Source organism: Apis florea, unplaced genomic scaffold, assembly GCF_048593485.1.
Source record: "Apis florea isolate Af1SG1 unplaced genomic scaffold, ASM4859348v1 contig_3496_pilon, whole genome shotgun sequence".
Classification (NCBI taxonomy): domain Eukaryota; kingdom Metazoa; phylum Arthropoda; class Insecta; order Hymenoptera; family Apidae; genus Apis; species Apis florea.
Genome location: NW_028256773.1, coordinates 9092319 through 9109671, shown reverse-complemented (window position 1 = coordinate 9109671; position 17353 = coordinate 9092319). Strand labels below are relative to the sequence as shown.

The 17353-nt window shown below is 49.1% G+C and overlaps 1 protein-coding gene across 11 annotated transcripts in view; it reads right to left on the bottom strand.

The window, feature by feature from the left end:
- The window catches only part of LOC100867392 (serine/threonine-protein phosphatase 4 regulatory subunit 1), a 110610-nt gene that overhangs the window by 80697 nt on the left and 12560 nt on the right, over window positions 1-17353 (bottom strand). For 5 of the 11 annotated variants that reach the window (XM_086913042.1, XM_086913036.1, XM_086913040.1 and 2 more), the window contains exons 2-3: window positions 16619-16685; window positions 10675-10840 (exon numbers count right to left, since the gene is read on the bottom strand). The exons of 1 other annotated variant lie outside the window; for it this stretch is intronic. In XM_086913042.1, coding sequence (XP_086769168.1) covers window positions 10675-10838 — 164 coding nt within the window. In that variant the 5' untranslated portion in view covers window positions 10839-10840; window positions 16619-16685. Of the gene's footprint in view, window positions 1-10674; window positions 10841-16618; window positions 16686-16892; window positions 16909-17353 lie in introns of those variants that run through there. 5 more of the 11 variants (XM_086913041.1, XM_086913047.1, XM_086913037.1 and 2 more) reach the window with 2 other exon arrangements.

Genomic DNA, 17353 nt, shown 5'->3' with positions numbered 1-17353 from the left:
AGTCGTGCACGATTCACCGGAGGAATAACATTCAAAAATGCGAAACGGACGAATTATCTAGGGGATGGCAAGAATAAGGGGAATAAGTAAGTGGACGCAGAATCACGCGATCTTTCGAAAGATGGATAATTAGCGGAAACGGGATACGGCAAATAGCGTTCCATAGCGTGGATTCACATCGTGACAGAACGGGAAATTCGTGGAACGCTTAGACGACATGGAGAGCGATCTCTGTATCTTTTTGCGCTTACCTCGCGTCTAGCCACCGGCGAAAGAATATACCGTTTCGAGATTAGAGAGGGATATTGCGACGAGATGGATGCGAGTCGACGTCTTTACTTTTTCGATCGAGCAAAATTGGCGAACAGAATCGAGCAGTCGGGAATTTCTTTCTTCTCGCAACGCATCTGTCCCGTTTTACTCCTTGGGCAGAGAGAGAGAGAGAGAGAGAGAGAGAGAGAGAGAGGGGGAGTAGGGTGTCTACCGCGTCCAGTAGGTGGAAAGCAGTCCGGGAGAAGCCAACTCACCTTTTCGTGGCTTCTCGGTAAATATACTCCGCGAGCGGTTGTCCGTGTGCATCCGTGTGACCGGTGCATGGCCACGTGCCACGTGCGTGTCAGCTGCGATACGACCGGCAGAGTTTCGCTTCCAAAGGAACCTCTCCTTCGCCGATTTTATCGACGGGCCGAGACACCGGTGCCGCGACCAATCGCAAGACAGAGAAGGGAAACCGCGAAACCGACTTAACGCTCGGAAGCAAAGACATTCCGCCCGCTTCCCCGCCGCTCGATCTTCGTCCCAATTTTTCCACCACCGATCGTGCTCCAAAGAAAATTTGCGCGCGTACGACGAAATCGAAAACCTCGGCAGCAGATGCGCGCGCCAGGAGAAAGGGAGCGGTCGTATCTCTTTTTTTTCCCTTTCTCTCTTTTTGCGTGAACGCTTGCGCGGCTGGAAACGCGAGGGACAGAGAAAGAGAGAAAAAGAAACGCATTAATTTGGCCGCGCGCCGATAGAGGCAACAGATGCCCACCGGCGGAGAGAAACACGATTCACGCGTGCCACTTTTCGTCGATACTTTCGATCTACCTCGCGATGAGACGAGTCGTAGGACGTGTCGCCCTTACGTCGCCCGTCGTAACGAATGGTCGAGACGCCGTTTTCGGACGCATTTTAAAAAAAAAGATCGATGGATCGTGACCGTACGCGGGGCAATCGTCTCGTTGAAATAGGAAATGCGATTCGGTCGGATCGGGTGATAAGAACGCCATCGATGCCCGAAATCGTCGTCCGCGACGCGTGATTCGCAACTCGATGCCACCCCTTCCGTTTTAAGCGCGAGCTGCCATTCCGCGCAGGAAACGTTCGACGACGATTATCATTTTATTCTCGTTGGACAAGGAATGTCGGATCCGATGTGTGCGCGTACTTTGCGAACGTTAAACGCGATTGGAAGGAATTACGCGACGAGGAATCGCGTATCCTTCGTGCGTTCACTTTAGACGACGGGGATAATTCCATATTTACAACGAAACGATCGGTGTAACGACGATTCCGTGGAGGAAAGCCGATCCGCAGGTTGAACAAAGCCGACCCCTTCTCGCCTCTCGTATATCGTCGTCCGTACCGAATAATATCCCCCTCGCTGTTGGAGAAAGAATTTGGAACCGCGACGTCTGTTCCGCTCGAATTATACACACACGCGCACATATATCTACATGTGCGTATCGAAGACGAAGACGAAGAAAGAAGAAGGAGAGGAGGAGAAGAAGGTCGGAGCAGGAGAGATTGGAGCGAGAAGGGCGTGGAAGGGAGGGAGGGCATAAAAGGAAACACATGCCAGGAAGGCTCGTGCCACGACGACGATCCAAGCCGCGTATATCTCGTGAGGTTGCAGCTGCCCTGCACCATCGCCGCAAATTGCCTCTCCCTTCCCTCCCCCCCTCAACCCCTCTCCCAAACCCCTATACCTCGGCGGCCACCCTTGTCGTTGCTTCCACGCGAAAACCCGAGCGAGTAAGTAAGTAAGCTCGGCTTCCTTAAATCGAGCCTCGGAGCCAAGGCCTCTCAAGGAGGAGGAGCGGCGCCGTCTCTCTCAGGGTGGAGAGAGCGAGCAGCCGCCGTCACCATCACCACCACGGTTTCGGGTGGTGGAAGAGGGTGGAGGGGAGGGAGGCCCACGGGGGCATGCTTCGCACCTGGAGAGGAAGAAGACACGCGGCTCCGGCAACCGTGAAATTTACAACCGAACCCAACCGGGTTCGGTTGGGTGGTGATCGAGGAATATGGATTTCCCCCCCCCTCCCCCCCGGAGATCGCTCGATCTTTCTCCAACGTTTCTCCACCGCAGAGAGAGCGACGCGTAAGGCGCGTCAGTTAACGCGGGGAGAAATAAAGAAACGGATGGATAGGGGAAAGGATGGTTAGAGGATTGGAGCGATTAATATTTTTGGGCGAGGCGGGGCAGTGAAGAAAAGAGATGGCCACGCGAGAGGAGGAAGGGTACTAGTACGGGTGGATGGACAAATTCGATCGTTGTCGGCCGTTTGACGGCTATTGGCCAAGAGAGATATATGTATTCAGTTACCGGGTTTAACACGAGACGCGCGTCGTAACACGATAACGCGGCCGGTTTTTCGTTCGCCCCCCTCCCCCCAACAGCCCAATCACCCTTTCGTACGATCAAATTTTCGACTATCGAATATTCATGGTCGGAGGCGGAGGAGAGGACGACGGCGAGTCCTTTTTGTACGAGGCGAGTCGAGCGACTTCGCTTCGAGGGGACGCACGCGACGACGAATCACGGCATCCAATGTTATAACCCCTCGCGCGTTCATTCCAATAATTCGACGAAAGAAAGAATTCTCGATACTGAATTGTGAATTTTTAACGCTTTAAACTCGATAACTCGTGTTCTCTCTCCCTCCCTCCCTCCCTCTCTCTCTCTATTTGCGGTGATCTCGAGTGCCGCAATTTGTTCCCTGTGAGAATCGGGAGGAGAGGACTCGTTCCATACCGGGCCTCCACACCAACTCCTCTTTCTCTCGTGGAAAGCCGCGTGGAACAAGTAGCCGGGGGGTTATTGCCGGCCGATGTCATTTTCTCCGGTCGGTCAAAGAGTGGAGGAGAAAGAGGGGGAGAGGAGGTGGCAGGAAGAGGCGGTGGAGGACGAAGAAACGCTTAGTCGGTGGTGACGCGTTTAATGCGCGTCAAAGGGCTGTCGTTGTCGCGATCGGGCTCTCTTCCTCGGTCGCTATTTAACGTTGTCTCTGCCGCTCGAGAGATGCCCTGCACGAGATAACCGATGAAAAACGTCCACAGCCGAGCACGCTCTTCCACGAGCGTCTTTCTTTCTTCTTCTTCTTCGTCTTCTTCGTACGCAGGTAGGTGGGTAGATGTGGTGGCGGGATCGAAAGGATCTTTGAACGTTCCATCGAAGAAGAAGAAGAAGAAGAAGAGAAAAGAATATCCGTTGAAATTTATTTCCCCGCGGCATTTCCGCGTACGGGAAGATATCTCGGTCGAAATAAGGTCGGCCACCATTTCGGACGGATCCGTCTAGTAGCCGGAATTTTGTCCGGATATTTCCGCCTTGACTATTTTACTTGCTGGATTACTCCAATTCCGGGAATACGTAGTTTCGTGCAACTTTATGCGCATTGCTCGGTTATATTTACGTCGTGATTCGCGCTTTGAACGTTCGTGGAGGCGGATGGAAATGGCGTGGATACTCGCTCTCTTATATTAAACCGCTAACAAAGAAGGGCTTTATTAAGAACGCGAGCACGTTTCTTTCTTTCTCTCTTTTTAAAATCGCTTTCCCCTCCTTCCTTTTCTCCCTCCCATTTTCGTCGTTTCGAACGATTTTCATTCCGAAAAACGATCGTCACTCGTTCGGAGATGGATGGGATGAAAAAGAAAAGAGAGAGAGAGAGAGGAAAAAAAAATCGGTCGATTTTCAGCGAAGAGCGTTGCGAAGAAACGGCGACGAAAGCGAGGATAATTCGAGACGAGGTTTTCACCTCCCTGCGCCGGAGGTGAGCGGAGAAAATCGGAAGCGTCGCCGCGAAATGGTCGTTACCGGGCCCTGCCGATTATCTAAGGGCGGACGTCATTTCCGCGTGGGCGTATGCCTCCGGGGATGGAAGGGGGAGAGAGGGGCGAACGACGCGGCGGTCCCCCTTCTGCTATTTCGGGATTAGACTCGTCGTCGATTGCCAGACTCGACAGCTGGGGTAGATTTTTCAAATTCCAGCTGCTGCCTATTTCCTACCGTCTTCCGGTGGAATTTCATCGATCTGTTTCTCCGCGCATTGTTGAGACGCCGTCCACCGTCCATCTTTCGATGCCGCCAATTCGCGCAAATTCGGTTATCGGCTTTCGAAAAAAACGAATTTATTTCGATGGATAGAAACGACGATGGAAGAGATAAAGAAACGAAGAAAGGGAAGAAGAAAGACGTTAGTCGTTAGCGGCGGATGGGCATCGGTGGTCGATCGCTGCTACGCCGTATATTTTTTGCCGCAGTCGGTAGATGGGCACCCCTGAAGCGGGACCCAGAGGGTGCATCGGAATCGTAGAGGTCCGAGGGTAACAAACGCGAGTAAAATGGATAAAGGCTACACCTGGCCTCCGGATGGTCGACGGCGGCACGCGCTGCCCTATCCCTCTCTCTCTCTCTCTCTTCCACTCCGCGCAGATAGGTCTCGTTCTCCCCCCCCGAATGTACACACCTGCCCCTCACCGACACACGCGCGCACACGTCGCTACGCGACTGTGCGCGCAGCGAGGGTCGTAAATGCACACACGGATTACTCCCGGCGATGGCCGTGCCACAAAGGATAGAAACGGAAAGTGGACGAGGAAGAGAGAGAGAGAGAGAGAGAGAGAGGCGTAGTTAGCAGCCCGTTGCGATCCCGATCGCATTATTTCCTAGGACGACGGTGGACAGTGGAAGCCTCCTCCGGACCAGACTCCGGCTCCTTCCTTTCACCGGTGAATAAACTTTGCGCCAAGAAAAGGGCTCAGCCCTTACTTACTTACTTATTTACGTATACGCCGCATTAACGCTTCGACTCGAGATCACCGAATAACCGTAAATCTTTTTACGATCGATTCTTTCTCGTTGCACTTTCCATGCCCCCTTTTCTCCTTTCTTCTCTTTATTGATCTTTATCGACGTAGATGAACTCGTATCCGCGTTCGGTCGTCAACCATCCGAATGAAACGGAAAATTTTTAAATTCTCGTCGGATCGAAGAATTCCCCCTCGACTTTCCTTCCTTCCCGTTCTTTTTTCGCTCGACGACGCGTCATAGGAACAAGACGACGAAACTTTACACCACTCCCTTTTGACAACTTGCCGTTAGAAACGTTCCCCGAAACATTCTCCCAAATCGTTGGGGAGAAGGGAAAGCGGGCAAGGTTCGCACGCCATGTTTTCTCTCCTCGCGCGGAAAGCTTTGGACAGCGATGCAACGAAACGCGGAGGATTTTCGTTACAAGTTTCCACGCTGGAAAGCGAGGAGATGGCGGCTCTCTCGAATTTTCGACGAATTAGGGACGGCCGTTATCGCGAGACCGGTTGCTAACGAGGCGAGGGACCACTTTAACGACCATTTTCCGCGCCAGATGCAGCGGCGTGAATCGATCCGATCGCCGTTCACGAAATGCCTCGCCGCTACGAAAAATATCGGAAAAGCGCGCGCAAGACGGTGGGCAGATGGCGACGAAGGGCGAAGGGCGCGTGTCCTGGACACCGGCTTCTACCCGAAGGATTTCTCTCTCTCTCTCTCTCTCTCTCTCTCTCTCTCTCTCTCTCTCTCTCTCTCTCCGACCGAGATAATTAGAGATCCTCGTAGCCGATAAAGCGTCTCGCACGCGCGTACGCCTCTATTCTCTCTCTCTCTGTCTCTCCCTCTCCGTCCTCGCCAACGTCGTTTATCACGATACACCGGTATCGATCTGACCCTACGTACGCGAGACCAACGTACGCATCGTCGCGCGATTCCCAATTTCCTTCTTCTTCTTCTTCTTCTTCGATTCCATCCATTATTCGTCCATATATTTCACCGTTCTCAAGAAGCATCCAACGCGATCGTCTCTTTTCTTTTCGTTTCTGCTTTCGATCCGATTGGCTCGTGTCGGGGAAGCGTTAATTTGTATCGAATAACGATTTTGGTCTTACGCTCCGATGTTCGAGCAGTATTTTTCGTGATTCGTCGATAATCGGACGAGAAAGGATACGAATCGCGTTCAATCTCTTAAATGCGCGATCGTTCTCTTTAAACGAGCGTCTCGAGTTTTGGAAAAACACACTATCGAGGACGAGGACGCGTACGCGGCGATATAGGGGTTTATCATCGAACAACAATATAACGATTATTCCATAGGCAAGCGCCGTTCGTGCACGACTACGAGTCGTGACCTAAGACAATAGATTCGTTTACCATGCATCGCTCTCTATCTATCGTACGTTTCGTGAAAACAAATTAATCTTCGAGTCAAGTTCGACGTTTCATCTTTTGGCAATCGACCGCGTTTTTTATTTTCCCGATCGTCCGATTATCCAATCGCTCCGCGATTCGAAGATTTTAAACGATCGAGTAGGAAGAAAAAAAAAAAACTAGATCAAAGTGCATATCCAGATGGACGTAACGTCGCGCAAGATGACGCAACCGCTTCCAGCGATGGGATTAAACGTATTGCGAGTAAAATTCTTCCTCCTCGAACGGAGAGAAACGAAATTCTCCGAATTTTCCAAACTTCGATCGAATCGAGTAAACGCGAGTGGCTCGGATCGAAAATTATTGTCGACGAGTTCGAGATTCGAAACGAGTTATTTTCCTCTAATAGAATCGATCCTCCATCGAATTCTATAATTTTTTTGAATCTTTCGTGTGGAATTTCGTGCTGTCCATCCGAGGATCGTTGGCCGATTCCTCCAAGAGTAGATTCATTTACTTACGGGAGCAATGATTTTCGGGGATGGTGGGCGTGGTGGTGGTGGTGGTGGTGTCCCACTGACCGATACGGCCATTTTTCAAACGGTCGAAACCGAAACACCAAATTACCCGAACGTAAATCGAAATCGCAAATACTCGTGGTAACACCCTAATCCCGCTATATTGCCCACTCTCTCTCTCTCTCTCTCTCTCTCCATTCTTCTATATTTGTGTGTGCTTCCGTCCCGTTCCATGTATACGTGCGTTTGTATGCAGGTTTCGCGTATGGAAACAGCGACGACGATGAAAAAGCGGAGGAGAACGACAATCGGAAAATTGTGCCATCTGGTCGAAGGCTGCGTTCACACCGAACAATGTCCGCATTATCTCCGGAGAAGGAACGTGGCCATGACGTGGCAAATGCTCGCCACGAATCGATCGTTCGATTATTACCGCTTCGATCGGCCCGGCCCAATTTCAACCGATCGGATAAATCCCCGAGGAAATGGCCATGGCTTTTTTCTAACCTTTCTCTCTCCCCCCGAGACGTCGACTCATCGTTGACAATCGAAGAGATCGGAAGAGGAGAAAGGAGACACGTACGATGTTTTCGACCGGTTTCGAGGCGTGTCGCGAACCAGCCGATCGTCTAGACTCGTTGCAGACGTGACCCAAGATCCGGATTAATTTTAGCGGTATTTTGTTTCGACCGCGGCACCACACGCCATAGTCGATGAACCCATTGCCCGCGCGTCTGTATTTCTGAATATTTCGCACGTGCACAGCGCGCGCCAGGAAATCGCATCACGGCGCCAGAAACATCTCCTCCCCTGTTTTTCCTCCTTCCTTATTATACCACCTTCGTCGCGTTTCGAAAACCAGGCGAAACAACCAGGCAAGAGAGAGAGAGAAAAGAAAAGGAAAAAGATTTTGCAAGTTTGTTCAAAGTTGTCCAAGTTCGCGTGGTAATATCGCGGCGGGGTGTTAACGTTTCAACGTCGGCCGAGCTATCTTTTCGCACCGATCTTATTATAGGATAAACTTAACGACGTGATTAAATTATGCTTACCAGTTGCAAACTCCTCGATTCGTTCGATTCGAATAATATTCGTATAAAATAATAATATGAGATAATACGCTGCTATTGTGTACAGAAATGATTGTCTAGAAAATTCGTGCTACTTTTCGATCGAAAGTGGGGGCTGGATATCGATCCGATCGATCTCCCACTCGACTCGATCCTTGTTTCGACACGATACGATGCAACATTGGCCACGCGCGTATCGCATTCGCGTGTGTTTCTATAGAATTGCGCAAATTTCCTGTCCGATCGACTCGATAAACTCGCAAAGCGCATCGGAAGATACCATCTTTCCGCTGAAGAAACCAAGAAGAAGAAAAAAACTTTCTAATTGCACGTGAAATCCCACGTTGTAATCGGAGAGCATATGGAAGAGCGGTTACGAAACGCGTTTTTGACCGTTACATCTCGGCATGCGCTTGGCACCCGAAAACGGTCCACCACCACGGGAAATCTGCACCGCCATCCTCACCATCCTCCCATCTTTTCCACTCGGCGAACGGATCTCGAACCATGTTTTTCCGCGCCGCGAGATCAAGATCGGGTTGAATCGAACGAGAAATACCGATACTCTCTCCGCTCCTTTGTTCCGTTCCGGCTCGTATCGCGCTCGCACGCGCCACAACGTGTCCATAAATCACTCGTGTCAATTAAGCAGACTCGAAATCGCGGCAAAATCGCGACATTATACAATGTGTGTATATATACTCGAACGATTCTCCTCTTTCAACGAAGATGGATAATTAGAGATCGAAGATTTCGATTTTTCTTTTTCGTTCTCGAGATTGAAGAATTATTATATAATGGAAGACAAAAAAAAAAAAGAAAAAAAAGAAAAAGAAACACGAGCGATTCCCCGCGAGGTCGACGTCAGATTTTACCGTACGATCTATTTCACTCATAGGTGAACCGAGCGCACGTTCCAAAGTTCACTCATCCGAAACGTTAGCGGGGGGAAAGAGAGAGAGAGAGAGAGAGAGGAGAAACGCATGACGTTGACCTCAAACGAGGCGCCCGGCAGTTGGTCGGTGCAGGAAGGGAGGACGCGACGCCGCGCGCCGCGACGCTGACGCACCGTGTATATTTGGCTAGGGTCCGTCACGTCCGATCGTAGTAGTTCTTTCCACGCTAGGTAATCTCGAGTGACTCTGCTCTGCCTCCGTATCCTCTAGGTCGTCGTTACGTTCCCCATTTTAAACCTTCGTTTTTAGCCACCGGCTAATAGTAGTATCGATAGCAGTACCACTCTCTTTCCCAATATATATATATAACTTCCTACCGAATATCAAATTCCCGCGATTGGCCCCCAATTACCCGTGAAATTAGATACGTAATCGTGAAACGACATCTTACGATTCGTTGATACTAGCAACAGGCTTTAAGGTATTCTTCCACTTCCGAATGGGAGGAAGGGATACGAATTCATTTACGTAGTACGATGGTTAAGCAACGTTTAGCAAACGTTCAGAGACGAATTCAATCCGCTTTTTCTTTCCTCCGTTGTCCCTAAAGAAGACCCAGAGAGGTCTCCAAGGTCTTGGGCTACCGCGAGTGAAGCGAAGTGGATGCAAAACGGGGGGAAGGAAAGGGGTGGAAAAACGACGAGGGGCCGTTTTCGAGTCGAAAGTTGAGAGGAAGTGGAGGAGAAGGAGGAGGAGAAGGTTGGGAAGCAACGCGAGAGATTCGTCGTACGAAGAAGAAACAGCGACCGTCGACTACCGGCGCTTCGACAATTTATGGACGCACCCTTCTCTCTCTCTTTCGTATTGGGTACGGCGCATCCGGCCCAATGCTCGGAAAAAGCGAAACCTACACGAGAGGACTCGGGCGTTACGTTGTATAGCGTAGTAGTCACCGATGCTTCGAAAGAGATTTTCTTTCTCTCTCTCTTTCTCTCTCCGCATGAAAACGAGCAAGCGTTTCTTTCATCATGGTCTTATTCAATGTCTGCTTACGTGGTACATCACATTTTCCCCTTGTATCGTGTACGCCGATGTTCCACATACTTATATATATATATATATATAACGTTTCGACAATTTTCCTCTCTCCTTCCTTTAAACGTCGAGTGTTCTTCGAACGATTCGGCGCGTCAATGGAAATACGTTTCGTCTCGCATTTGGATTTCGCGTTATATTCGGCGGTGGGTGTATAGCGAGGTTAAAGAAATTTCAAAGAAACGTTCGAAAAGCGAGTAAGTACATTTTTATCTGCACGACGATAAAGGGGAGCAGCATATAGCATATATATTTATACGCGTTAATGCGATTCGGGGGGGAGGGTTAACAACGTTAACAAACGTGCTCGTTCACCGTGCCGATCAATTTTATATCCTTCGTTTTTTCCGCTCTTCCATGCAAACGAGACAAGGGGAGCAAGCTGTTTCGTATTTCGCTCGTATTTCGCTCTTGTCATACGGTCACACTCTTCAACTTGTCCGTATTGTACGTAAAGAACACGGATATAAATACAGATAAGCGGATGGTCGTGTTGGAAGATTTTTCGAGATTTCGAGACGTATCGAGGAAAATTTTGGCACGAGCGGCGTTTACGACTACAACGCCGTACCGTTATCGCGCTAATAAAAAAAAAAAAAAAAAAGAAAGAAAAAAGAAATAAAGAAGATGAACAAAGGGATGAGTAGACTCACCGTGTGAAGTTTGCGTCCGACGTTACGTATTGTTGCAATTTCAGAAGCAGTTCGTCCTTTCCGCCTTCGTCGCCGCTTCCTCCAATATTGCAAATATCGTTTCCGGAAGCGTCAGGACTCAGATTATAATCAACATCATCGTCGTCGACTTCATCAATCTCCATTGCTGAGCAAACGAAAACGTCATTGTATTTAAATATGGGAAGGGGTAAAATACGAAATCTTGACTCGTCGAGGGGAAAAAGAACGAAGAAAAGATATCTTGGAGCGATTCTTAACACAGAGATCGAGAAACGTGTGTTTTTGTATCGCGTAATCCCGTAATCGCGAACCGTTAAACGACACCGAGACAAATGGGTGGAGGAGACGCATCGCATCGATTACGCAAATATTCGTTTTCTCTCCCATCGTGCGCGGGAGAGAAAGGTTGAACGAGTGTGACTAGCGTAACGATTTGGTGACAAGAGCGTGAGAAGAGTGTCCCGATTTCGAGTTTCCCTTCCTCCATTCCTTCCTTCTTTCTTCGTGTTTCTTTCGTTTCAACCGTGGCAAATTTTTTTTGGAGAAAATCGCGCGGAAAATCGTGGAACGAGAAAAAGAAGATTCTTTTTTTTTTTTTTTTTTTACGAACGATAGAAAAAAACGAGTAAAATTTCCAATAGTTGCACGCACACGTACGCAATCTCAACGAAATCGTAGGTTGTTCGATATTTTTCTCTCGTCGCGGTCCGATGCTTCCTCAAAGTCGTAAAGAATGGGGTTTTAATCCTCCGCCGGATTCGATTTAATTTCGTCTCGACGAAGGAAAAATATTCATTTTGTCCCGATTTTTACGTTTTCGTTGGGCAGTGGCATGAAAATTACCTCCGTTTCGACGGCAAAACGATAATTTATAGGAGATTCGCGGGGGGATCCGTCGTGATCTCCCCCTCCGGATATTTTTCTCTCGGCATTCTTTGCCTGCATTGGGGGGGGGGGAACCCCAAGAGTAAAGGATGGAGAGAAAAAAAGGAGAGAGAGAAGCGAGAGGAGAGGGAGGGGGAGGCGAGGAGAAGAAATAGAAGAAGCGGAAAGAAGAAGAAGGAAGAAGATTCTCGTTGGTGGTGGCGCGCGCGAGCCACGAAAGCGCGAGAAGATGCGGGAAAGGCGAAAGGATACGTAAGAAAAGCAGAGAGACGACGGAGGAGAAAGCGTGGAAAGAGATCGACTTCCGTTTGTCCGATTCTAACCTCCTCCTCCTCCTCCTCTTCCTCCTCCCTTTTATCGTGACGCTCGATCGGATCGACCGGTCCGTTCACGAGCCCTTCTATCCGAAACAACCGCGCACAACCCTCTCTCTCTCTCTCTCTCTCTCTCGCTTCTCGAGACCACCCTTTCTCATCGTCTGGCCTACGGTACAGCCCCCTCTATCGGTCTTCTGGCATCACCGTGTGGGTGGAGGTAGGGGCTGGGCTCCAGAAACTCATTTGAATCACGTGCAACGCGACGAGTCAAGTGTAACCGTACTACGCGTTTACGTATATATACGCGCGCTACTACCTCAGTTACCAACCATCTCCTTTTTTTCCCACTTTTTCTCCCCTCCTTCCTCCTTCTCCCCCTTCATCCCTTCATCGATTTCGACGTTCCGTAATCGTGTCGCCGTGTCTCAACGCCGTTTCACGTCCATCTCTTCCTTCTCTCTCTCTCTCTCGTTTTCTCTCTACTTTTTCGTACCCTTTGGTGGTTCTTTTTCTTAACGGAATTAAGGCGTCGGTAGCATGGGGACGAAGAAGATGGGACAAAAGGAGAGGAGGGTTAGAAATGGAAAGGAACGGGAGAGGAAAGATAGAGAGAGAGAGAGAGAGAGAGAGAAAGGGGAAAGGGAAAGAGGAAGAGAAAAGTAAAGAACGGAGAGAGAGAGAGAGAGAGAGAGTGTGTGGAGAGAGCAGAGGGGCGTGGCAAGATGAATGATCGCAAGACGCGGGAGTATTGATCCCGGGGACTGTACTCTGACTGTTTCTCTCTTTCTCTCTCCACATCTCCCTCTCCCTCCCTCTTCTCTCTCTTCGACATATATACGCGCGTCCTCCCCTTTCCTGTCCTCTTCTCCATCGTGTTCCTCCGCGCTCGTTCTATCTCTCTTTCCTTCTCTTGCTCTCGTTGTCGGAGTTTCGCACCCCTGTACCGGGTGGCGCGTCGGTTAGGTTCAGGGTCATGCGTGCACCCCTTTCGCTTCTGTGTCGGTTCCTTCCTTCCTTCCTTCCTTCCTTCCTTCCTTCCGTCCTTCCTTCCTTTCGTCCCTCACAAAGGGAGAGAACCTGCTCCTCCAGCCTCTCGAAGGATCGAAGTCGAAGAATTCGAGAAGGAGAGATCGTTCTATTCTCTCACCCCGATAGACAACGGGAAACGGTCGACGATTCTACACCATTGTGACAGGGATCAACGACATTTTCGGCAGCGAAAATACCCCCCTCCACCCGAGTAACCGTACACAATTCGATGCGAGAACGATCTATATAACATCTGTATAATTAACAACGACACCGTTCGAATACACGATTCGCGTTTTTATCGAGCGACGAGCATCTACTATCGCGTATCGTTTATCGCGCTGCCACCAAAGTTGGAAGTAAACGGGAGGACTCGTTACCGTCTCGATTTACGAAGAATCAAACATTCGAGGCCAATATATGCCGTGGAAATAAATTTTAAAACGGCGTATATATACTTCGACTATATACGACAGATTCGTTCGTATTAATTTATAAACCTCCTGGACCGGCGGCCCACGCGTGCAGGAGGATTTCGGGCGGGGATGAGAGATGGCGAAATCGTGCAACGATGGACGTCCTTCGGCTGGGATCGTCTCGTTTACGGACACCGAGCGGAATCGAAAGGGATAATCGTTGTCCGGTCGATTAATCGGGAGCGAAAGCAGCATCCCAAGATATTAATAACCGAGCGATGCACCGGAATCGAACCTCCACGAACGTGACAGTCCTGCGAAAAGTAATTATTACCGCTCTTTTGTTCCGCGCGCTTAACACGGCCGAACGATCGGATCTCTCTTGAAATAACGTTTCGCGTACCGGTCGACGTCCTCCCTCCCCTCGCTCTAGAGCGGGATTAAAACGTTCTTTCACGGGGCCGCCCCAATCGTGCCAGATCCTTGCACGATACTTTGTATCCCGGCCGCGATGCGTGGGGAAAAAATGGCGCCTCTTCTTTTCCTCTTTTTCCTTAATACTCGTATCGGCGGCGCGAGAACCGATCGTTTCGAGCGGATCGGAAATTAACACGCACACCAGGGGTATTCGGGGTAGAGGCGAGATTACGAGGATGGAAAGCCGTGGCGTGCGCGTCGAGAAGAGAAGGCATTTTACGTAATTAGCGGCGTAATTCCTGCGCGCCAGCCACGAGAAGGCGTAATCGGCGAGTGTTCGGTTATAAGCAGCGCGCGAAACGCGATGGAAGAGCGGTCGCCGCGATATATCGTAATAACAGGTGGCACCGCGATTGACGTAATGATAGATCGCGTACAACGGATCGATCGAAAAGCGAAAGTTTTCCCATCCTTTGAAATTTTCCGCCTTTAACTTTTCTTTGTCGGATCATCGACGTACGACTGTTATCACTTACCTACCTACCTACCTACCTATCTATCTATCTATCTACCTGTTCACCCACCAGATCGATTCTCGTCCAAGAAACCGACGCGGTAATGGCCAACTTTTCCCGCTTCTGATTTATAATTTATCCATCGTAGGAAGCGAACTTGGTCGGCACCCGTTAACGAGAACCGCGTGCCGTTATTACGCGCTTAGGGATGGAAGACTAGCGTAAGTAGGTCGGACGGATAAGAATTATCGATATTGGCAGCGCGACGCCAGATGCATCTCGATCGAACATCTCGCTCTCCTCGCTCTCCAACTTGGAATTATAAAATTATGATGGGTATTCGTGGTGTCGGGAGGGAGGGGAGAGAGAGAGAGAGAGAGGCCGGTGGAAAAAAGAAGGCAAATAAGAAGATTCCTATTAATCGAGACGAATCGATCCGTCGCCACGCTCGGCGTCGAAACGGCATCGTTTGCGCGATATCGTTGGGCGGATGACGTCAAGTCTCTCGGTGTCGGTAATCCCGAGCGCGCGATCAACCACGGATATATTCTCCTCGATCGAACGTGGAAAATCGAATTTCCGTAGGTTGGAGAGGACGCGCGGTCGGTCGGGTTTCACGAGTGGTGGAAAAGACGCGCAGGAATTTTTACGTGGATGGGCACACCTTTCGATGAATATTTATACGATCGGTTTTGGAGCGTGAGACGGAGAACGGATTTAAAATAAGTCGGTCACAGATGCGATAACGATACAGCGTCACATCGATGCAGCAATTGTATAACGCTCATTTTCCGACACTCGTTAAAATAACGTGACCATTAACGGTCACGTGGTGTGGTGGAACAATAAGCTCGGATCAACGCCGTTCTCGAAGAACGAAAAGATTTATTGGAACGAAAATACATCGAATGACAATAGGAGAACTGTTACGCGTTACGCGATGCGTATATACGCGGTATTCTCCGCGAAATTTCTTAATTACTTCAACGAACAACGATCGTATTCTTATGCGAATGCGGAAGGAAAGCCGTTCGAAGGGTGCACGTTTCGACCAACTAACTATAACGTGCTATATACGCCAACAACGCGTTTTACGTCACCATTTATTCCACGAAATTGCCGATTAGCTCGGACTTTCGGTTGGCAAAGCAATTTAAGTTTTTTTTCCATCGAGCCTTTTGTGACCACCAAAGATTTCACAGCGGCTCCTACTACGCTTTCTTTCCAAATTCTTCTTTCCAAATCGATTTCCCGAAACTGGAAATCGGCAAAAAAAAAAAAAGAAAAAAAAAAAAAAAAAAAACTCGGCGTCCTTTTAGATTAAAGAGGGGGCAGTGCATTTATCCCCTCTTTTTTTCTCCATCGAGATCGAGATCGAGATCTCGTCGCGAAAACGAGAAATCAATAAGCGAAGCATTATCACACTCATCACATTTTATTTTATTATGTTTCTTCAAAGTGCAGCCAAGTTGAATCGATCTTTTGCCAATTACCGTTGTCTCGCCACGAAGGAAGGAAGGAAGGAAGGAAGGAAGGAAGAGGAAGCGAACAGATCGATGAATCAAAGGAGAAGAGAATATCTTCTCGGCGGGGCGTCTATCCGGTTCGAAAAACGGGGAACAAAAAGAATCGACAGGTTTTTCCCTTTTCGCCACACCTAAAACATCGGTCATCGCGAAATAACCCATTTCGTACGGCCGGTGACCGATTGTTTAACCCCCTTTCCGTTACGTTTTACATCGATTTTTCTCCGTTTCGCCCTCCCGACCCTTTTTTCGCTCTCTTCTCTCGCCCCCTTTTCCACCATCCCACCCCCTCCCCCACCACCACCCTCCTCCCCCCCTCCCCCTCCCCCTCTCCCCCGGGGCGTTTCATTAGCCGCCACGAGAACATTTGCTTTTGTCCATGTTTCGCAGCAGCTTGTCTCGCTTTTTATTCTTCCTTTCCTCCGCCTTCCTTCTCAAACGTATCCAACTGGACGGGAAAAACATACAACGAATTTCGGTAATTCGATCGTTCGAGCGAGCGATCGATCGATCGATCGATCGTGAAAAAGATGGACGAATTTTTATTTTTTTTCTTCTTAAATAATCTCCACTCTTATCCCACGATTGTAAAATTCGCACGTATAATGGAGGAAGAATCTTTCGCGCACGAAAGCGAATTATTACGATAAAAAATTCGAGGAGGGAAAGATGATGCATTTTCGACGCGTACGTTCCGATTCTCTCTACGCTGTTATATAATCTCACGGACAATCGTTTCGTCGTATAACGTCATCGTCGTGACGTTGCACGTTCGTTAACATCGAGGTGGGGAAGTTTTACTCGTTTGATATGCTCACCTTTTTAATCGTACAAAGTAACCCCAAGATTTCTTCGCGTATCCACGTGTCGTTCCAGCCGTTGTCACTACAAACATCATTCAACGTCAGTTTGAAGAGAGAGAGAGAGAGAGAGAGAGAGAGAGAGAGAGAGAGAGAGAGAGAGAGAAGATAAAAAAAGAAAAAGAAAGAAGAAGGAAAGAAATATAGAAAGAAAGAAAGAAAGAAAGAAAGAAAGAAAGAAAGAAAGAAAGAAAGAAAGAAAGAAAGAAAGAAAGAAAAAGATATCACGCACTCGCGTCGATCACACGTCCGTTCCTCGGTAAATCGTAACACAACCGAATTATCACAGGAATGAATTGAACAACGACACCGATGCCGTTAACGTTGACGTTGTCGTTGTCACACCAATGCGCGATTTCTCTTTCGAGGAAATTTTGTTTTATCACGGTCGTTTTCCAACTTTTTCTCTCCCGATGTTCTATCGCGTCCACGACCGATGGAAAATGGTTACTGGCCGGCGAGATGGATCCTTAACGCCGGCATTTTACGACATCCTTGGGGCGAAACGGCCATGCGTGGCCGGCGAGATCCTCGCCACCTTTTCCGCGTTTAAGGCTGCATTACAATCCCATTTTCCACCACGTCGAAGAAGAAAGGATAAAACGAACGATACTTTTTCTCCTCCTTCTCCTCCTCCTTCTCCTCCTCCGCCTCCGCCTCCTCCTCTTCTCGACGCCCGTCATTTTTCATCGG